Here is a 23,070-nt window from a genome sequence, read left to right as displayed (position 1 = left end):
CCATAGAAACTGTGAGAAAATAAGTTTACTATTTGTTTTAAGCTGCTAAATTTGGGGTAATGTGTTACCCAACAATAGACAACTAATATAAGGATATTGCTTATTACTCAAAATCACTATATAAAGCCCCTGAAAGTTTGTGATCAGCAACCAGAAAAAGCTGGCAGTCTCTTAGAGACAGTGAGATTCACATACATGTGTTTTCCTTTTAGTTTTGGCCACCAGGAAGCTCAGAACCAAATTTATGGCTCAATGTTAATAATTGTGCAAGACCCCTATGGCCGGCTTTTCTGTGTTCTTACTCCTGATCTTTCATTTTACTCTGACTTATCTTTTTCTTCGTCCTGATTTTTTATTTAATTAAATTAAATTATTTATTTATTTATTTTTGGCGGCTGGCCATCTATCTTGATATTTCAGTTCATCGTTATATTTTTCTACATTATATGAATCATGTTAAGACCTCAAATTCAGCTTATAGAGAAACAAGTCTTCCATAAATCATTTTTTTAAAAAAGTTTTGCACGTGCTGAACACAAGATGCCTGGAGCTGGTGGTGCTGAAGATCAGGCCATGGAAGCGCAGCTCTGGAGCCGGGGAACTGGCCAGGGTTCATTTGGATTGGGTCAGAAATATCAAGTGATAACGACAAGAAAGGAGTAAAGGATGGTAATTGACTGCGGACCCGGGGGCGAGGCCAAGGGCTTGAACCGGGATCCTAAAGCCCCGCCCCTCACTCGCTCTGGCCCCGCCCTCCGCGCGCCACGCCGTCGCCGCCTCTGCCGGCCGGCCTCCCAGCGGTTGCGCGCCCCGCCCCCTCCCTCCGCGCCGCGCGTTCCTGCCCCGCCCTTCCAGCTCACTCCTTTCGGGGCGGTTGGGCCGCGCGTCTGTGGGGCGGGGCCCGGAGCAGGCGGCCGAGCCAATGGGGCGCGGCGGCGGCGGCGGCGGAGGCGGTGGCGGTGGCGGCGGTGGCGGCAGCGGCGGCGGGGTCGGGCCCCGACGGGCGGCGGCGGCGGCTGAGGCGGAGGCGGAGGCCGGCGGCGGCGGCGGAGGGGGGAAGATGGCGGCGCCCGTCCTGCTGAGAGTGTCGGTGCCGCGGTGGGAGCGGGTGGCCCGGTATGCAGTGTGCGCCGCCGGGATCCTGCTCTCCATCTACGCCTACCACGTGGAGCGGGAGAAGGAGCGAGACCCCGAGCACCGGGCCCTCTGCGATCTGGGTCCCTGGGTGAAGTGCTCCGCCGCCCTTGCCTCCAGGTAGTCCGGCGGGGGAGCGGGCCGGCGGGGCCGAGCGGGGCGCGGGCGGAGGCCGGGGGTGGGGAGCGCGCGGCGGAGGCTGGGGCCTGGGGGCGGCGGGGAGCGGGCCGCGGAGGCACCGACGGCGCCGGGGCTGGGGGCGGCGTCCGGGCGTCCGGCCGGGGGCGGCCCGCCTCGCAGGCCGCCGGAACGGAGGTGGCGGAGCCGCGAGGCTGGGAGGAGGGATGAGGTGGCAGAGCGCACCCGGAGGCCGGGCGCACCGGGGGCAGTCGGGCAGGCTGGCGCTGGGCTGGGAGGAGCGCGAGGGTGTGCGGAGGGTGGGTCCCGGCCGGCTTGACAGGTTTCCTGGTTCTCGTCGCGGGCGGCGGGTCGGGGGTGTGGGACCCTGCCCGAGGGAGCCGCGAGGCCGGTGTCCACGCCTCGAGGCTGTGCGGCCGGCGTGGCTCGAGGGGCTGCGTTTCCCACTGTCGTCCCGATGCTATAGGACAGGTGTTTCTGTGGGCAGGCCTCTTTGTAGCGCTAAGGAGAATTTGCGGACTTCTTGAGACTGTGACATTTGCGGGCAAACACGGACTTGACCCTGTACTGGGAGAGCATACCGCACTTAACTGATTTCTTGGATTCCCCCTCGTATATTTCAATGTGCCTGGGAGAGGGAAATGGTCCGAGTTTGGGTCTAATTTAAGCTTAGTTTGAGCAAAAGATGAGTATATTATCTGTAGTGACGGTGTCTCAAGCATTTGGGTGACTTTTAAACATTGTTGATTACTATAGTAGGATAATCACCAAAGATTAAAAATACATGCTTTGGTAAACTGTAGCGATTGGTTTGTTTTACTGATAATTTTGGTTTGTTTTGTTTTAAATGTAATTGATTTGCCTGTTACATTTTATTTTAATGTATTAAATTTTCCTAGGCAAATTATTTGGAAAAAAAAGGGAATTTATATTTTAAAGTAGCTGCTATTTTTTTTTTTTTTAATTTGGGGGATCATTAAAAAAATAACAAAAGTGAAAAATTTTAAATAGATAGGTTCAATTTTAACAGAGACTTACTATTCCTAATACTTGGATGTTTATTAAAGTAGTCAAATTTGAGCAATTTCTTTCCCTCCTGTTGATCAGTAAATTGCTAAGTAGGCAGAAATCTATAGCATATTAGTTTATTTTGACCCACATATTAGTATTACATGAGTAAGCTAGCATCGGAGTTTGTCTTGTTACTGTTTACAAACTTCAGGCTGCTGATCAGTTCCACTTACCCTTTTTCATAGACCAGATACTCCATCTCATTTGCTCTTAAACCAAAATCCCGTAGCTTTTTAGTGGGAACATAGTCATCATTATAGCTGCTTTAAACATTTTTTCTAATGCATTTAGACTGTAGGTATTAGTTTACAATGAAAAATATATCAGTACTACGAAAAGCTCACATTTGTTTTTGGTTATTTTGAATCAAGTTAACAAGGTTATTAGACTCTTGGATACTCTTTGAGAACCACTAAATATTTTAGGCAAACTTTTTATGTTATTTTCACTTTTGGAAAGGACTTTCAAACTTAAAAGTAGCTTGCACCCAACGTTGGTTGAGTGAATGAATACCTAATGAAAAGACTATGCAGCAGCACGTTTCAAGTATTTAAAAAACAAAGAAGACATAAAAATAGCTTTTGATATTAGATTAACATGGGATTTAGGCAGAATTATTCCAGTGTAAGATTTTTGGAAACATGTAGTCTGTGAGAAATTTGGTGGACCTTTTAACATTTGGGCATGGAAAGAGTTCTTTATGATTAAGCTCTAATAGTTGATTTTTCTTTAAAAATGAGTGTAAACTCTAAATACTGTCATAGTTATATATCCTGCAAGAGCCAGGTTTTTGTGCTTTTTTTCCTTTTTAATAAAGCACCATAACATAGTATTACATAACATCAAGTAGTATATTAGAAGTGTATACAAGTATATATAAGACAAAAAATGACTGGATCTCTCTGTAGTTTTAAATGCAAACTTAATATGTTGTGACTGAAACTAATGTTTAATTGTATACATAAAATGTTTTAAATTTGACGTTCATCAAAGGAGGATAGGTAAGAAATAGGGCATGCTGATAAAAGAGGTAAATAATTTATTGCCATGAATACAAGAAAATTGTTTTCAAGAAATTTATCTAATTTTATCAGCTTGTTTATAAACTTGCAAAATCAAGATATGGAAATTTGGAAACTTGGAAATTAAAGCAGCCTTAGTCTGTTTTATAGACTAATTTTCATTTGGAAGTGGGTAGAATAAACATCATTAAAAGTTTTTGTTTTGTCAAAGTGAAAAAGAATTTAAATGGAATCAGTTTATTGGAGACCTTAAGTTAATTACTATTGTTTGAATATTGATTGTCACGTAGCAGTGTTATTCATAGATGTGACTATTTTAGGAAAAGAAAGTTTGAGTCCACATTCCGGTTAGGAGAATTGAAGGTAAAGCATGAGAAAAATTAACAGATGAAAAAGATCCTTAGGGAAGTCTTCTTCCAGAGTCCAGCACTAACTCATGTGACTTTGGATTGCTTAAACTTACTGTATTCTTATTTCTCATAGAATAAGGTAGAGATTAATGAGAGAATCTTAAGGGGTGTGTGTGTCTGTATGTAAAGTTCTCTAGTATTCTGGGAGGCATAATTATGTAAGGGGGTAGTTCCAGACTTTTTGTTTGGATTTCAAAAGAAATGTTTCCCAAGATATTGGGAGGCTGCAGTAGAATCGCCATTTTTTTTTTTTTTTTTTAATTCTACCAAGTACAGCCAAATAAAAACAGTGACAGCTCATTGCTATCTACTGTTAGCATCATTTCATTAAGCAAAAGGATATTTTGTTTGTTTTGGTGGCTGGCCTGTTTGGGGGTCTGAACCCTTAATACTGCGCTCTAATCAACTGAGCTAACCAGCCAGCCCCAATAAAAGGATGTTTTAACTCAAACCATTTGAAAGAGTAGAATCTCAGAGTAAAAGAACATTGTTTAGCTTTATTGAAAATTTACTTTCTTCTCCTTATTTTTTTTTCTCATTTTTATATAAATTGGTGAAAACTCTGCTGTAAATGTGCATCAACTTGTCAGCCAACGTAAAGTAAGCACCCTCTCTCTGCCCGTTTGGATTGGTGCACTGAGTTCAAATCCAAAGGAATGATCTGGGTGGGCTCCTACCGCTACCACTTTGTAGACTTGTGGCCTCAATCTAGTCATTTATCTTCATGGACCCTCTGTTTCTTCTTATGTAACATAGGGATATTAAAACCTACTTCGCCAGATGAGTGTTAGGATTAACCTGAAATAAAGTACGTAAGTTATAGCTGTTATTGATTGGAGGTGTTACATTTTTTGCTGTGTCTGATAATCAATAAATGCCTTTATGTAGAATAAGTTTCTTGTTTTAGGTATAGTTGTTTACGTGTTTAAATGTTAACTGTTTTAGTGTACTTTATTGCTCACTCCATGACATAGCGTAAAGATTTAAAATTCATTTGAAACAAGGTCAGAAGTAGTGCAAAAGAAACAAAATAGTATGCAGGATATTCTTTGTAGGTATTGCGTATAAGTTTCGTTAGACCCCCTCTAAGAAGGGTTTCTATGTAAAAACAGTACAAATGATCTTGCAAGATTCATAGGCTTGACGATTCTGTAGTTCTTAAAACTGTAAATGTAGTGTTTGAAAATCACCTAGTCCACAAAAAGTTGCCTTGTTTTACAAGATGTTAGACTAGTACCTCTCCCTTATCTTAAAAAAAAATAGTACCATGTATTTACCTCACACCCTCATTTAGATAATAAATTTTTAGAATTAGAATAGAACCTAGAAATTTTTACTGCTCCTTGCTTTGTCCAACTGAGACTCAGGTTAAGTGACTTGCCCACAGTGACCTAGATAGTGGCAGATTGAGACCAGAAGCCTGTGTTCCAGAGTACTTGTTTAGAGGTCCACCATTTTTAAATCAAATTCTTGTATCAGTAATGCATTCACTGCTTCAGCTTTGAAAGATAAAGCATATACAGTGAAAAATCTTCGTACCCCTTCCTCCAGACATGCAGTTTTCCCTCTCCATAGGCGCCATGAAACTTTCCAGAGCCATTTTACTCATATTCAAGCATAAATATGACCATGTTATTCCCCCCATTTTTTTAACACGAAGGTATCATGTTATACATTCTGATCTGTATCTGTTTTTTGCTTAGCATTTTTTCCATCACCACTATACTTTTAAGTGTTTATATTCATATTTAGTGAATTCTTAAAAATGTCTAGTATGTAAAAGAAAATTTGTTCTAGTAGTTTTGACTAAGATGAGTTTATGAAATGAAATGAAGATCCTTATGTTACCATTTTTTATGGTAATAGAAATTTCAGCAGTATAAGAGGAATAGAGAGACATCACAAAGAGATGAATCTATACTGCCATGCATTAGAGATAAATGTTAATACTTATAGATAATGCTTACTATGTGCTAGGCAGTGTTCTAAATGCTTTACAGATATTATTTAATTCTCATGCCAGTCCTGTGAGGTATGTAACTTTTATCATTTTGCCATTTTGCTGATGAGAAAATTGAGGCACACAGAATATGAATGAAACTTAATGCAGGTAGTACAGTGGCAGAGGCCTGATTCTAACCTGGGCAGGATGGCTCAGGGGTCCAAGCACTTTACCACTACTTTAAATTCCATTTAGATCTAATGTTGATATAATGGTTCCCATATCAGCCAAATTAAAAAAACTATTATTCAGACAGTGGTGCCAGTTTTTACATGTGTATGACAAAAATGCCTTGAGTTTGTATTATAGCTTTTACCTGTTTAGAGCAGTCTTTATCTTTTTGAAACATCAAGGACATTAATATGAAGGCATGGTGTTCACGAAGTTAAGTTCCTGGAGTGTTTGCCTTCGAAACCTAAACCTGTGAAGACCTGGCATCTGTCACACCCAGTTAGTTAACAGATATGCTGTGGGGTGAGCAATCAGGAAGATTTATCAGGTTAGCCTAGGGGAGAAAGACAAAAGTGGAGGCACCTGGAGGTAAGAGGAAGGGGGAAATGTTAATTTGAATCTGTGCTAGGTTTGGGGTAGCCATTTGGGGAGGTATGGAGTCATGTGGACCTATTGCACATGAAGAGAGGAGAGTTGGGCCTTGGGTGTGGTGCTGGCCAAGTCACCACACAGAACTAGGAATTTAAGAGGGGTTCATTTCCTCGATGGTTAGGAAGAATGCTAGCGAGCATTTTGAGGAAAGGTAGGAAAGGGTAGAAAACTGCGGCTATTTGGGGAGAATAGCAAGTGGTTATATTGGAGACCCACCTGTGTTGGGAAAGGACTGGAATCTAGAGGTTGGCCAGAAAAATGCAAAAGCAGGAGTTCTTGTAAACCGTGTGTTCTTGTAGCGACCTATAAGATATAACACTGAGCCTTTGTTCTGTGCCTGTGAAAAAGGGATTTCATAAGCATTTGATTCACATTTTAACATTTTAAACTTTAAAATACTGTCAAATTTATATACACTCAAATGCATATCATGCTAAATTTGAACATATTAGAGACTACTGATTTATACTGCCAGGTATTCCCAAATGAGTTATGCTGAGTGAAAAAAGGACCAGTCTTAAAAGGATACATACTGTATGATTGCCTTTGTATAACATTATTGAAACAGCACAACTATAGAAATAGAGAACAGATTAGTTGTTAGGAATAGGAGGGAAGGGGTGATGTGGTTATAAAGAGGTAGCATGAGGGGGCTCATGGGGATGGAACAGCCCTGTATCTGAATTGTGACCCAAAGGGACAAATGTGATAAAATTGCATAGAACTACATATACATGCGTGCGTGTGCATGCGATACACACAGAGCATATAAAACTGGTGAAATCTGAATAAACTCTTTGGATTATACCAAAGTCAGTTTCTTGATTGTGATAGTGTACTAGAATTATGCAAGTTCTATCATTGGGGGAGATTGGGTGAAGGATGATTGGGAGAACTTCCTGTGCATTTTTGTTTGCAAATTCGTGTAGTTTGTAATACTTTTAAAATAAAAAGCAAAACAAAAACAAAAAAAAAGAATCACATTTAGAATATTTGAGAGAAAATAAGTAAAAGGAAGAAAATTTAAATTATCCATAACACCGCTCTTGGAATAGAGTTTCTTACTTTGTGCATATACTTGAATTTTTTAAAATGCTATTGATTTGTAAGACTATAGCTTTATACTGGTATTTTAAAATTAAGGCCAGTGCTTATTTGTTCATGTAAAATTACATAAGCAAACTCAGTACTGTAGAACTCTCATTGCATTACATAATAACATGTGACTACCTTATGCATATCTTGATGTCATGATTAGTATATTATTTTAAGATTTTTGTTTTTTACCAAAATTGTGATTACCAAGTATTCATATTTTTTAATATTATTACAGACTTACCTTGGAAGTGTTCCATTTTTTAGACTTCTGCACAGGTGTAATTAAACCCTTAGATAGCATTAATGTACTGTTTTAAAAAAAATACTCTTGTCATTCGCAACTGTTCAGCTCTGTGAATCAAGTTTTTCTTGATACTACGCAATCAAAACAAAATAAATTTGACATAAGACTGCCATAGTCATCCATAAAGTGGGTGATCATCAGACAAGCTTTATTGTTCTCAGTATGTGTTATAAATTTGAGCTTTTAAATACACTGAGAAAATAAAATACTGCTTTAATCTTTCTCATATTGTGGATCCACATAAAATTTTATTTAGAAAAAAAGTTTTTTTACTAAAAATTTTTTTAAAGCCATTGGATTATGATTTATAAGGTTTCTTTTATTATCAATATCTCTACGGGAATTTCAAGGATACTATTGTTGCTGTCTTGTGATTATTGATCTTTTTAAAAAAATCATTTATTAGGGAAATAAAATAATGGAAAAATCCATGAAAAAATAAGGAATTAAAGTGGATAGGATACTCAGCTCCAGTGTTTAAAGAGTTTGGTTTACTTCTGTGCACTGTGCTAATAGTTACCTGAGTTGAAATCTCGGCACCATCACTTGATCTGTTATCTCAATTTCCTCCTCCATAAAATAAGGGAAATAATAGTGTTGTTAACTCAGAGGATTACTATGAGCATGAAGTATATTAGTACATGTAAACAGTCTTAGGGCAGTGCCTGACACAAAGGTGCTCGTAAAACTTTTCAGAACATGGTAGAGATAATACTGTGTGTATTTTGTTTTTTTCCTTACTTAACATATCACAACTGTTTTCCCATGTCATTAAAAATTCTACCAGTAACATAAGGTGCCCTGTACCCTTGGCAATATCGGATATTCTCATTTTTTAGATTTTGCCAATTTGATATATGAAAAATGTCATCTCATCCTTTTGATTTGCATTTCCCCCACAAGCATCAACAATGGTTTTCACATTTTTATTAACTGTTTGCATTTCTTCTCCTGAGCCTGTATAAATCTTAGAATTTTTCACATTGATCTAGACAAATGCTTTATATATTTAAAGGATATTGGGCTAGCCCGTGGCTCACTTGGGAGAGTGTGGTGCTGATAACACCAAAGCCGTGGGTTTGGATCCCTATATAGGGGTGGCCGGTTAGCTCACTTGGGAGAGCATGGTGCTGACAACACCAAGTTAAGGGTTAAGATCCCCTTACCAGTCATCTTTTAAGAAATAAAGTAAAATAAAATAAATAAAGGATATGAATATTTTATTATATTTGTTGTTAATATTTTTACCATTTTTCATTAATTTTTTTGAAGCACAATTTTTTTTAAGTATATGAAAATTTTAATTTTTTTTCCCATAGGTTTTAAATTTAGGAGGGCATTTCTCATTGTGATATTGTACAAAAGTATATAGTTTCTTTTAGTTTTGGAAAAGAATTCCTCAATAATCAAGAATGTAGTTTATTCGATGTTAGATGAGTTTATAACCTAATTTTTGTACAGACATTTGTATTTCTTTGAGATATTGCCTGTTCATACCTTGGCCCATTTTTTTTCCCTTCTGGGATGTCTTTTTTTCTTATTGGCTAATAGGGGCTCTTTAGGTATCTCAGTAGTTTCTTTTGTTATGTGTATTACACATTCACTTCTTTGTAGCTTTTGGCTTTTTTTTTTTTTTTTTCTTCCTTTAATCTTGCTGAGCATAATCTCTACTATCCCAAGATTCTTTTTTAAATTCTCATATATTTTGTTTGAAATTTTTTTTTCACATGTAACTCTTTGTGTGGAGTTTACTTTTGGGTCTTTTGTAAGGTAGTGATTTAACTTACTTTTTTCTAAATGGATAGGCTTTTGTCTAACTCCATTTATTTATTGACTTGTCCATATTTGAAATGCTGCAAGACCTTCCTGTCTACATGAGGCCTCTTTCCAAATTCTCAGTTCTGTTCAAGTGAAGTGTCTTTCTGTGTTTATTTCATTACCACAGTTTGATATCTGATAGGGCCAATATGCTTATTTTCAAATTTTTCTTAGTGGTTCTCATTCATTTACTTTTTGAGGTGAATTTTAGAATTATTTTGATGAGTTTCTAAAAAGCCTCACTGAGATTTTGATTAGAATTGCACTGAATTTATAGCTGAATTTGGGAGGGACTGACCTTCACTAACAAATCTTCCCATCAAGGAACATATATCTTTCTATTTATCCTGAAGTTGCCTATCTGATATGCAACTGGGATGGGACAGGATTTTGTGGTTTTCCTACTCATCTTTGGGAATTTTAATGTATGTGCCAATTGTGGTTTTGTTTTGTTCTAAAACAAATTTATTAAAAAGATAGTATTAGAGTAAATTAGTTGGGGAGAAACTTCATATAATCTATCACTGCATTCATTTCTCTGTTCTCTTTTCCTTTGGGGACTAAAGGTACTTTATCGTGGGTGGGTGGGTGGGTGGGTGTATGTGTGTGTGTGTACACTCAGGCTTTTGTTATAATTGGCACCATATTACTTTCATTAATTTAATGATTAAGGACTGTTTAATCAAGTTGATTTTTTTGTACTTATTGTTGGACATTTAAGGATGTTTCCAATTTTTTGATAGTATAAGTTAATATAGTGCTTTTACTCTTATTTTTAAAATGTTCCAGGAGGGGTTTTATTTTTTTGAAAACAGTCTTTTAGGTACTACATAATTGTTGGGAAAAATTAAGACAATATTGTGGTGTATAAAGAGGAGGCACTTTCCAAAGGAGGAGGGTTTTTTTTGTTTTTTTGTTTTTTCCCAAACCTTTAATCATTCAAGTGCCTCCTCATTGTTGCTTTGCCTCCCACGGATTTGTCACCCCTTTTCCTCTGGGTGATGGAGCCGCCAAAGATTACTCAAAGCCCATCTCTTTTGAGTAGTGAGAAGCCCCAGAAAGGGGTTAATATCCCAGGACACTCAAGCGTGAGGCATCCTTCCATTTGGGAAATTAGCCACGAATTGGGGTTCTCTTCCTGCATTTATTCTCCAGACCAAGAAGTTATAGGAAGAGACATAGGTGGGGTTTTGCTAAGTACGGTTTTACAAGTTTTACAATAGAAGCTGGTAACATTCAGTAAAAACAAGTCAGATGACATTCTGTTAGGCAATTGAGTGATCCACTAACAAAGGCTTGATTTAGCAAACATTCCTTTTCCTTCTAGCAGCTTTTTAGTAACTTTACATATCAATTAATAACTTGTCTGTCTTTGAGCCAGCAACCTTGCTGTGTTACAATTCTTTATCTTACAACAGAGACTATAACCTGGGGAAAATTTCCTGTCCTTTGCAAGGTCAATGTTTGAAACTGCAAAGCTTTGGAAAACCAGGCCCTGTGAGGTACATTTGTTTTATGAATCCTCTACAGCTCATTACTTTTGCCATATGTCTGTATCATCTGTACTGTTAATTTATAACAGTTTTTTTACATCTTACTAAAGAAACCCAAAGACCCTTAGCAATAAGAGCTGTGAACTTTTACATTGATTTGCCAGTTATTTTTTGTAATATATATTGAATAAGTACATGTACTCTATGAAACACTGGCATAGTGAGTACAAGTGTAGGTTTCATGGTTTTGAATCCCAGTTCTGCCATGTCCTACCTTTGTGACACTGGACAAATTACTTCTATCTCTGCTTCAGTTTTCTTGTTTGTTAAGTGAGGTTAATATGACACCTGCCTTGTTGGTTTATTGTAAAATTAAATATCAGGTGTATAAGCAGTCAGCATAGCCTTGGTACACAGGTGTTCAATAGATTCTGGCTATTATTAAATTTAATGGTACGTAAATACCTTGGCTCTCTTTCAAACTTAATTCTCACACAAGTGCAAGTGTCTCATTTTTAAAGTGTTTGCATAGTTTTCATTGTAAGAATGTGCCTTATTTATGAAACTAAATAAGCCTTTGTTATTTTCTGTTTTCTCTTGTCATTAAAAAAAGAAAAAGTAAAAAGCAACAAATAACAGGATTGGTTTCTAATGAGTAACATCAGGTTTTTCTTCTAAAGGATTGTACTAATTTGCTGTGCCATCAGTAGTGCCTTGGCAAGTTCAGAGTTTGTCTTTTAAATATTTGGGGAGGGGTAAATAATGGGTTTTTAAAGGATTGTTTTTGTTTTAGTTAACATTTCATTATTATCAGTCATTAAGGAATACATTAATTATTATTTATCTTGTTGAATTTGTGCAATTTTCTGAGAGGTAGGTGTGTGTGATTATTTGGGTATGTGATTTAGGTGGGGCTGGAAATTGAAAAATTAAGATAATTTTATGATGGTATTCTGGTCAGGGATCCCAGGAACATCAAAATTCTCTTCAACCTGTAGTCAGTATTTTCAAGTCTACAGGGCCCCTGAGGGAGAGATTTGTATTAAATATTTGTACTGACAAATGGAAGACAAAAGTACTTTACATTTTATTCCTTTTTTTTTTTTTTTTTTTTTAGATGACTGGTAAGGGAATCTTAACCCTTAACACGCTCTCCCAAGCGAGCCAACCGGCCATCCTTATATAGGGATCCGAACCCTTGGCCTTGGTGTTATCAGCACCACACTCTCCCAAGTGAGCCACGGGCCGGCCCTTACATTTTATTCTTAACTAGGATTTGGGCACCAAACTCTAGGACAGAAGACTGGAATGAGCCCAATTGGTTCATGTGAAAATAATGTTTTTTGGAATCTCGTTAAGCTTAAATTGTTTCAAACCAAAGCAGGCCGTGAGGTGAACCCTCTCCATCTCTCTAGTTCTCAAACACCACTAGATCTTCCCCTTGTGCTGTGAGCAGAACCTGATTTAATTCCTTCCTATCAGTTGCCCGGGGTCATGTAACCAGAGAGAGCCCATTTACCCTGGCTGACTGCTGATCTGGCCTTGGCCACCTGCCCTGGGCCTTTTCTGCCCAATTGCATGGTAGGTTTGGCTCTAGCTGTCCCTTAGAGAAGGGAAGTGGGGGTGGGTGAGACTGAACCTTCTCATAATGCTTCATTCATATGGAAGAAGCAGAAAAGTAAGCCCCAGTCAGTGCTCTCAGATCTGTCCTCTTCCTTCCTGAGAGTCAAGGAGAAAGAAGAGTGAGAGGCAACATGTAATGCCTTTCAGCCATTCTCAGCAACACCAGCTTTCTCTTGGGTTGTTGCTTGTCTCAGAGTGTCAACCAGAGAGAGGTGGAGTAAAAACTGACTTGCTGGGTATTACACATAATCCATATCATCAGCCTGCAGCAAAGGGTATATTACTCATGAGACGTTCCCTTCTGTTGCTTAATGGCTCATGACGTGTTCTTCGTTTTCCTCCCACCACTTGGTCCCTTTGCTCTTTTTCTTTGCTGGATTATTCTCCTGTACCTGGACATTAAATGGTGATGTTCCACAGATCAGCCCTAGGCCCGCCTGTCAGTTTTCTTTCCCTAAACAATCACATCCATGCCCATGGCTTCACTTATAGATGAATTCAAAATTTTTATCACTTACCTCTCCTTTCAGCACTTGATCTGCGCATCTAGTTGCCTAGTGGACATCTCTACTTGTATATCTCAAAAATACTTTAAATTCATCATGTCCAAGATTTAATTAATATTCCTCTGAAAATGCCATTTGCTATCTCGATGAAAGGCATCACCCCCCATGCAGTTTGGCAAGTCAGAAACCTGTGGCTTGTGATTCTTTCTCTCCTCCCCTGCTCCACCAAATCCAGTCAGTCACCAGGTCCAATTGATTTTTTTTTAACCTTTTTTTATTGTGGACCATAACACACATACACAAAACTTATTGAGCCGTGCGCCTTTTTTTGTTGAAATGATCACAAAGCTAACCCTCGTAACCAACATTCAGGTAATTTAATAGACCATCGCCAGCACTCCAGAAAGCCCTTCTTGAACTCCCACCTGATCAACTGTATTCTTCCTTCTCCTAAAACATAACCTCTGTCCTGACTTTTATGATAATCACTTTCTTACTTTTCTAGCTAAGATTATATCCAAACTTGGTAGATTGGTTTTGCCTGTTATTTGAACTTTATATAAATGGAACCATTTAGTTTGTTTTCTTTACTTGGCTGAATTCACTCAATGTTACTTTGTGAGATTCATCCACGTTTTATGGAGCTGTAGTTTCTTCATTAGTCATTGCCCAATAATATTCTATCATAAGAGTATATCACAATTGATTTATTCATTCTCCTTTTGACAGACATTTAAGTTGTTTCCAGTTTGCAGCAATTATGAATACTGCTGCTATGAACATTTTTGTGTATCTTTAATTTTAGTTGGTAAAGCCAGACTGTTTTCCAAAGTGGTTGCACTAGTTTAGATAGCTGCCAACAAATGTATGTCAATTCCTGTTTGTCCACCTCTTTGCCAGGGCTTGGAGTTGTCAGTCTGTTAAATTTTATTAACCATTCTGGTATACATGTAATGGGTTTTTGTTTTTGTTTTTTAAATTTCTCTCTTTTTATTTTTTGGTGGTTGGCCCTAACCAACTGAGCCAACCGGCCAGCCCTGTAATGGGTTTTTGTGTATAACTGAGGTATATTTTATATGTAATAAAGTACAAAAATCTTAAATATACAGTTTGAAGAATATTTACATATCCATACACCTACGTAGCCACTACCAGATGAAGATACAGAACGTTTTCATCACTGCGAAAGTTCTTTCATGCTCTTTTCTAGTCAGAAGCTACTGTTCTGACCACACTTTTGATTTCTACCACTATAAATTCATTTTGCCTACTTTTGAACTTATATAAAATGAGCTCATACAGTATGTACTCTTTGTGTCTGGCTCCTGTTGCCCAGTGTAATGTTTTTTGCAATTTATCCAAGTTTTTGGTTGTATCAGTTATTCTTTTTTTATTGCTGAGCTTTGTTGTATGATTATATTATAATTTGTTTATTCATTTTCTTATTGATGTTTCTAGGTTTTAGCTATTATGAATTAAGCTGCTGTGAGCATTCTCATGCAGATTGTTTTACATATACATTTCTCTTGGGTATGTATCTAGGAGTGGATTTCTGGGTGCTAGAGGTGATTACAAAACGGTGGTACTATTTGGCACTCCTCTTTGGTTTTAATTTGCATTTCTGTGATTATTAATGAATGGAGTTGAACAGCCTTTCATATATTTTTTGACCATTTGGACATCTTCTCTTTGGAAGATTCATTAAGGTCTTTTGCCTGTGTTTCAACTGGATATTCTTTCTTTGCCTTACTGGTTTGTAGGATATATATGTGTGTGTATATATCCCCCAGATATCTGTATTGTAGATACCTTTTACTGTGTGGCTTGTCTTGCCTTTTTATTCTCTTAAAGGTATCTTTTGATTAATAGGAATTTTTTAATTTAATGTATTTAAATGTATCAATTTTAGGGATTTTTGTATCCTGGTGTGAAGATATTCTATATTATTTTCTGTTACTGTTTTACTTTTCACATTTAGATCAATGTGGAATTTTTTTTTAGTGGTATGACATAGGGGTCAGTTTTTTCTTATATGTCTATCTGAATATTGTTATTACTCTGAAGAGTCACCTTTGTCATAAGTCAAGTGATTGTATATACAGGGATTTGTCTGGGCTGTCCTGTTGCATTTTTCTATTTGTCTGTCCTTGAGCTAGCATCCCATTGTCTTAAGTACTCTATTTCACAGTTCTCAAAGTATGGTCCAGGGACAACATGGGGTTCCTGAGACCCTTTCAGGGGGTCTGCCAGGTCAAAACTATTTCCATGGTAACGCTAAGATGTTATTTGCCTTACTCTCATTCACTCACAAGTATATGATAGGGTTTTCCAGAGGCTGCATGGCATGTGATATTACAACAGATTGCAGAAGCAGATATGAGAATCCAGCTGTCTCTTGTTAAGCCAGATATTAATGAGATTTATAAAAATGTAAAACAGTATCACCTTTCTCACTAAATTTTTTTGTTTTAGAAAAGTTATTTTTTATAAAAAAAAGTTATGTTATTATATAATGGATTTCGTGTTATTTTTAAATGAATGAGTAAATATTTAAATTTTTTCTGTTTTAATTCTAATGTGATAAATGTGATAGATACAAACAAAGCTCTTCAGAGTCTCAATAATCTGTAGGAATGTAAGACCAAAAAAACACTACTCTAATTTTACAAGTCTTAATATCCAGTGGATAATAAGTCTTGGTTATGCTTGGCCCCTTGTATTTCCATATACATTTTAGAATCAGCTTGTGAGATTCCACAAGAATACCTGTTAGGATTTTGATTGGAATTGCATTGAGTAAGTTTGGGATAATTGAAATCTTTATACTGTTGAGTCTTCTAGTTCATGAACATTATCTCTCCATGTGTTTTGGTCTTTAATTTTTTTCTCAATATTGTTGTATAGTTTTTTATATAGAGTTTTTGCACATTTTCCTAACAGAATTTTTGGAGGAAAAAAGTCTACTTAGAAATAAACTTAAGAGGCTGGCGGGTTAGCGCAGTTGGTCAGAGCAAGGTGCTGATAACACTAAGGTCCAGGGTTTGGTCCCTGTACCAGCCAGCCACCAAAAAAAAAAGAGAGAGAAACTTAAGAACAAGAATATAAAGTGTATCTCTGAAAAACACTGTAAAACTTTATTGAAGGACGTAAAAAATTGCTGAACCGTAACTTGTTCTGGAATAGGAAAACTCTCATAATGAAAAGATATCAGTATTCCCCCTAAATTGCCATATTTTATATTGTTACATACTTTTTCACCTTTTGTGATTTCTAAAATTAAGATATGCCTTAAAATTGATGATGTCCTCCAGTCACATCTGGCCATGTGGTTTTATCATGAAGTTTTAGGAACATCTTAACAAATTTATTATATTTATTTTCCTTTCATTGTAAGCACAAGTCATATATGATATAAAAAAAACAATTTTTAAATCTAAAAGAGTTCTTTCAATTGGCATAAACAATTGTGCATCAAACATTGAAAAGTTGTCTTAAATTTAATGAAATATAATCTGTAAATTCAATGAAATCCCAATTAATATCTCAAAAGGCTTTTCAAAGCTTGATTCTAAAGTTTATATGAAAGAATGAAAATGAAATTTTTCATAGAAATTATGAAAATTAATGTTCAGGAAGGGGGAATTAGTGCTATCAAATATTAAAGTTTATGTTAAAGCTAAAGTATTTAAGAGTATTTAAAGTATCTAAAAGTATTCAACATGATCTGTTCCACCAGATCACGGAACAGAGTTGAGAGTACTGAAGTAGCTTCATTTGTAGAAGTGTCATATGGGAGAAAGATGGAAACTGAATTCTCCAATAAATAGTTATTGGGTCAACTGAGTAGCTCTTTGGGTGAAAAGAAACAGAGCTTGCTATCTCACTTTTTAAGTAAAACCTTTACTGAGATACAATCCACAGATAGTAAAGTACACACATTTTCAGGGACCAACTCAATAAGTTTTTATATAAGTATATGCAGAAGTAACCATCACCCACATCAAGGTGTAGGTTATCTCTAGCACCCCAAAATTCTCTCCCTATGCTTCTCCCAGTCAGTACCACCTCCTCCAAAGGTAACCATTTTTTTGACCTTTATCCATAGGTAAGTTTTGCCTGGGTTTTTTTTTGTTTTTTGGGGGGCGGGGGGTGGCAGCATGCCAGTTATGGGGATTGTTTCTGATCTTCAAATAGATTGAATCCTATTTATAGGTCCTCTTTTGTGTCTGTCTTCTTTTGCTTAACATTATGTTAACATTATGAGAGTTATGTTGCAGGGTTTTGTTGTTGTTCTGTAGTATTATGTTGTGTTAATAGGCCGTATTTTACCTATTCTGTAGATAGTAATTTTGGCTTTTTCCAAGAACTGCTAAGCACATTCTTGTATATGTTTGATGGACATAAGTATTCATTTTCTGTTGGAATTGAGTGGAATTCCTGGGTCAGAGGATATATATATGTTTAGTTTTGGTATATATTGCTGAATAGTTTTCAATGGTGATTGTAACAGCTTACACTCCCATCAGTGATGTGTGTTGCTCTAAGTTTTACAAAACCCCAGAAACCGTAAAGAAAAAAGTTGATGAATTTGCATAAAAACAGACAACCTATGCATGGCAAAAACTGGTATAAACGAAGTTAGAACTCTGATGATAAACTGGTAAAAAATATTTGTCATACATCATGTTCAAAGGACTAATTTCCTTAAGAAAACAGAAGCCCTTGATTGTGGACAAGATCAACAACTCAACAGACAAGTAGGTACATTCAAAGACAGTTCAAAGGAAAGACAAGTAACTCTTAAACATATGAAATGATCCTCAATTTCGTCATAAGAGAAAAGCAAATTGAAACTATATCGAAAGCATTTTTATCATATCAGATTGGCCACGATCAAAAAGTTTGATTAAGATGGTTGACCAATTAGCTCAGTTGGTTAGAGTGTCGTGGTATAACACCAAGGTCAAGAGTTGAGATCCCCATATTCTCCAGCTGCCACACACGCAAAAAAATGTTGATTAACTGTTGATTAAGGTGTAGGGAAATAGCTATTTCCATATATTAATGGCAGGTTTTTAAACTCTATGGAAAGCAGTTTGATAATATCCATTAAAATTAAGAGTGCACATACCCCATGAGTAGTGTGGATAAATTGTGATGTGTTTACACACACACACAAGATATTATAGAGAAAAAAGAATGAAAGAATCACAGTTTACACAACTGACTCTTTCAAACACTGGGTGAAAGAGTCACAAAAATACAGGTTCAATAACAGATAAAATTAATCTATGGTGTTAGAAGTCAGGGTAGTGTTACTCTTGGGGAGCTCACTGTATGGGGACACAAAAGGGGCTTTTGAGGGCTGATAATGTTCTGGGTTTTTTTAATCTGGATGCTATGCTGGTTACTTGGGTGTGTTTACATTGGGAAAATTCATCGAACTTAGGATTTTTTTATTTTTCTGAATGTCTGTTATACTTCAATTAAAAATTTTATATAAAGAAAAACTGCGTATATACACAGTCACATATAAAGAATGCACATACCTTTTGTTTCAGCAATTCCATTCTAGGCATATAACATATGTATATGAGGGTACTTCAAAAAGTTCATGGAAAAATAAAATAATGCAAATCTTTCCATGAACTTTTTGAAGTACCCTCATACATACGCACTTGTACATGTAGGGGTTAAATAATATGAAGACATTCGTTGCTGTGTTTGTAATCACAAAAGTTTTGACAAAACCTAATTATTATTAATAGGGAACTGGTAAAATAATTAATAATAGCAGCTCTTAAAAGGACTAACACAATTCTATATGAACTGATTTAGAAAAGCCTGTACAATATGGTAAATAAAAGACCAACATGCATGAACACTGTACATAGTATTCTACTGTTTGTGTGTGGGTGTATTTTATTTTAAAACGCATGTATCTATAAGCATATATAAATAAAATATTTCTGAAGGGATAGAAGAATGTATTAATACTGGCTTTCGCTGAGGAGTGGGATTGAGTGTCTGGAGGACAGAATTGGGAGATGCTCTCTGTATACTATTTTGGACTTAATAAAAATTTTTTTTTTGGTGCCTGGCTGGTACAATTTTTAAATTTTAGTTGTGTTCAAATATATATAACATAAAACTTATTGTGTTAAATATTTTTTGTTTTTGTTTGTTTTGACGGCTGGCTGCTAACAGATATTGAACCCTGGACGTTGGTGTTATCAGCACCACGTTTTAACCAGCTGAGCCAACCAGCCAGCCCTAACTTAAACATTTTTAAATGTACAGTTTAGGAATGTTAAGTATATATTCACATTGTTGTGGAACCAATCTCCAGAACTTTTTAATACCAATTAAACAAGTACTCCGCATTTCTCCCTCCCCCTGGCAACACCATTCTACTTTCTGTTTCTGTGAATTTGACTAGTCTGGATACCTCATATAAATGGAATCATCCAGTATTTGCCTTTTTGTGACTGGTTTATTTCACTTAGCATAATGTCCTCAAGGTTCATCTATATTATTTTGTGGCTTTTGAATTCTGTACTTTGTTCCTTTATTACCTGTTTTATAAAAAGTATTAAAATAAAAAGGCATGACCTTATTCAGAACTTGTTAATTACATGGTAAAAAGTTGATAGTTGATGTGTATTATTTAGCTCAACCAATATTAAATACCAGTTTGGGCAGAAAAACAACTTCATGCCAAAGTGACATTTGATTTTACTACATGTTTCTCCTTTTTTCATCTGTAGGTGCCAACCAAAATGCAGGTTCATGAAGCCCACAGCCTCTTGACTCTGCTCATTAGTTTTCCCCCTAGGCTTCTTATCCAGCTTTGGCCCTCTCCTCAAATCTACTTCTTTAGCCCAGGCACAGTCTGGCTCTGTGCCAAGGACATTGCTTCCTCTTTGCAGTTTCTCCTGCATCCCTGACCTGGGGACCGGGGGGCTTTCATTCTGTTAGCTTTTTGGTGCTGCTTTGAGATCATTATTCTAGAGCCCTCTGCAGTAATATTATTTCCTGTGAATTGAAATTTATTGTTTCCAGTAGAATTTTTCACTAGATGTGGGAACAGAGGAACAAGTTGAAATGACTCTGAAGTTTATGGGAGGACTGTGGACCATTAACTAGAACAGAGGGGGACAGACAGGCTCTAGGTGGAAGATATGTGACTTGTTTCTGAAAATACTGGCTCGAGATGCTGGCCTGCAAAAACAGCTGGAGCTACAAGCTAGAAATGGACTTAAAAAATAGCTTCTCATTATAAACTCTGTGTGTGCATGTATGTGTGTGTGTGTTGTGTGTTTTCTGTATGTGTGTGATGAAAATACAGAAAACAATAAAGAAAATAATATCCGTAAAACAATAATTTTTAACATTTTATTTGAATTAACATTTGGGTTTTTTTCAGGTTCTGTATGTATAAAAGTAGATATATTAGCTCACATTTTATTTTTTATTTTTTGTCAGCTGGCTGGTATGGGGATCCAAACCCTTCACCTTGGTATTATCAGCACCAGGCTCTTGAGCCTAAACTCACAGTTTAAATGTAGTGGAAAAGAAAAATGAGTAAATAAAAAGAAAAGAAAAACAAGGGAAAAAAATGTAGTTGAGATTACATTTTGTATTCTGTTTTTTTCCCTACTGTATTCTGTTCATGAATGATGTAATCCAAGGCCAGTCATATATGGTACTTCTATTAAGAGTCAGCAGCAAAAGAGGTCATAAATGAAATCGTGGGACTTGTTGGAATTACACAGAGTGAGATCCCACACAGATGGGGAAAACAATGGCAGGGACAGAACTTGGGAAACTTGCCTGTGTTTGAGGATTCAAGAATAAGAAATCATAATCAGAGAGGCAGAAGAATTAAAAGAGTTTAGCGTCAAACTGAGAATAGAACAATTTCCAAGAAAAAAGCATTAAAAATATTGGTAGATGCTATATAGAGGCAGAGCTGAATGAAGACTTTAAGACAAAGCCTTTAGATATGAAACTAAGAAATCATTAGTTGATTTAATATTTATTCTGTCAAGCAATGATGGAATAACAAGGACTAGATTTACTTGCTAACTCAAGCAACCAGAAAACTGGACAGTGTGTGAAGTAGCAGTTTACAGACATTGGATAGCAGGCAACACAGGACTGTGACCACAGGAAGGAGGGAAACATACCTGCTGAGTTCTGTGGTTACCCCAGTTTATTATCCAGAGATGGTTTTCAGGTTGCAGAGAAGGAGTGGGGAACTTGAATGGAGCCTGGTGGTCTTACTGGATTAAGAACACAGTGATGGGAGTTGGTGGTGGGGGAGGGTGGGTAGCCATGATTTGTGCAGAATACCAGAGAGGAGGGGCTGAACTGAGAAGACCAGAGACATATGGAGAGGTTTCCTTTAGTCTGGTTGGGTCCTGAACTGCATGTGCATCAGAAGAAACCACCTGAGGCCAGAGAAAGACCCTCATTGGAAAGCAGTAGGCTAAAGGATTCCTGGAATTCCCACAGAGCTGGGAATTGTCTTTGTTCCCATTAGCCAAGGTATATACAGGACATCAAAAGGTAACACTTTGGTAATGAGGCTAAATTAGCCCTAAATTAAAGGCAGCTCTGGACCTATCCTAACACAGCATAAAAGCAAGTCTTGAAGGAGTCAGCTGATTCTAAGAAGTTTAACTGTGTGCCAGAACAAAGTCCAGCACTATTTAAAGGAATACAGTAAAATCCAGCACCCAAAACGTAAACTCACAATGTTTGGCATCTGATCAAAAATTAATAGGCATGCCAAGAACCAGGAGAATGTGACTTATAACCAGGAGAAAAATCAACCAATAGAAATAGACCCAGACCTTTACCAGCCATCTGTCGAAATAACATGACAACAAAAGAAATAACCCATAAATAACAGAGACGGTGGAATTAGCAAAAACATTAAAACAGCAATTACAAAAAGCATTCTATGTACAAGGTAGAGGAAATAATTAACTTAATGGAGAGAGACGTGGAAGACATAAAAAAGACCCAAATAGAATGTCTAATGTTGGAAATGAAATGAAAAATACACTGATGGGATTAACAGCAGATGAGACACTGCAGATCAATGAACTTGAAGATGTAGCAATAGACTGCAAAACAAACCTAAAATGAAAAGAATTATAGTAGAGTATCAGTGACTATAACAGAAACAATAGAGTCAAAAAGAGTCTAGCATACACGCAATTGGAACCCTGGAAAAGAGGGAGAGGGAAGGGCGGAAAATTTTTTTAAAAAATAGTGACCAGAAAATTTCTAAGTTTGATAACAGCTGTAAACCTGTAGGTTCAAGAAGCTCAACAAATCCCAAGGAGGACAAATATAAAGGAAACCACAGCAAGGCACATCGTACTCAAATCACTGACAACCAGTAATGAGGAAAATCTTGAAAGCAGACAGAGAAAAAAATCCACATTTATATAGAAAGTAACAAAGATAAGAATGACAGCAGGCTTATCAGAAATTTAGCAAATCAAAAGACAATGAAGAGACATCTTTAAAGCGCTTAAAAAAAATTTTTTTTTAAAGCCTGCTATTCTTTGCCTAGGAAAATACCATTCGGAAAGGACTTCAAATGAACAAGTGCTGATAGAACTTGTTGCCATCAGACTTGCACAACAAGAAATGTTGAAGGAGATTATTCAGGCAGAAAGAAAATGATTTAAAATGGAAATTTGAATCTTTACAAAGGATTGGAAAGTTCTGGAAATGGTAAATATGGGGGCAAAAATAAGAGATTTATTCTATTTTTAAGTATCTTTATAAAAGACAATTGTATTGAAAGTGACAGGTATGGGGTTTCTTTT

At 36.9% G+C, this 23,070-nt stretch overlaps 1 protein-coding gene across 1 annotated transcript in view; it reads left to right on the top strand.

The window, feature by feature from the left end:
- Positions 1-1,044: 1,044 nt before the first annotated feature.
- The window catches only part of VKORC1L1 (vitamin K epoxide reductase complex subunit 1 like 1), a 54,534-nt gene continuing 32,508 nt past the window's right edge, over positions 1,045-23,070 (top strand). The window contains exon 1 of the mRNA XM_063089200.1: positions 1,045-1,254. Coding sequence (XP_062945270.1) covers positions 1,061-1,254 — 194 coding nt within the window. The 5' untranslated portion in view covers positions 1,045-1,060. The remainder of the gene's footprint in view (positions 1,255-23,070) is intronic.

The sequence above is a fragment of the Cynocephalus volans genome, chromosome 3 (assembly GCF_027409185.1).
Source record: "Cynocephalus volans isolate mCynVol1 chromosome 3, mCynVol1.pri, whole genome shotgun sequence".
NCBI classification, from domain to species: Eukaryota; Metazoa; Chordata; class Mammalia; order Dermoptera; family Cynocephalidae; genus Cynocephalus; species Cynocephalus volans.
This window is presented reverse-complemented; position numbering and strand designations above follow the sequence as displayed.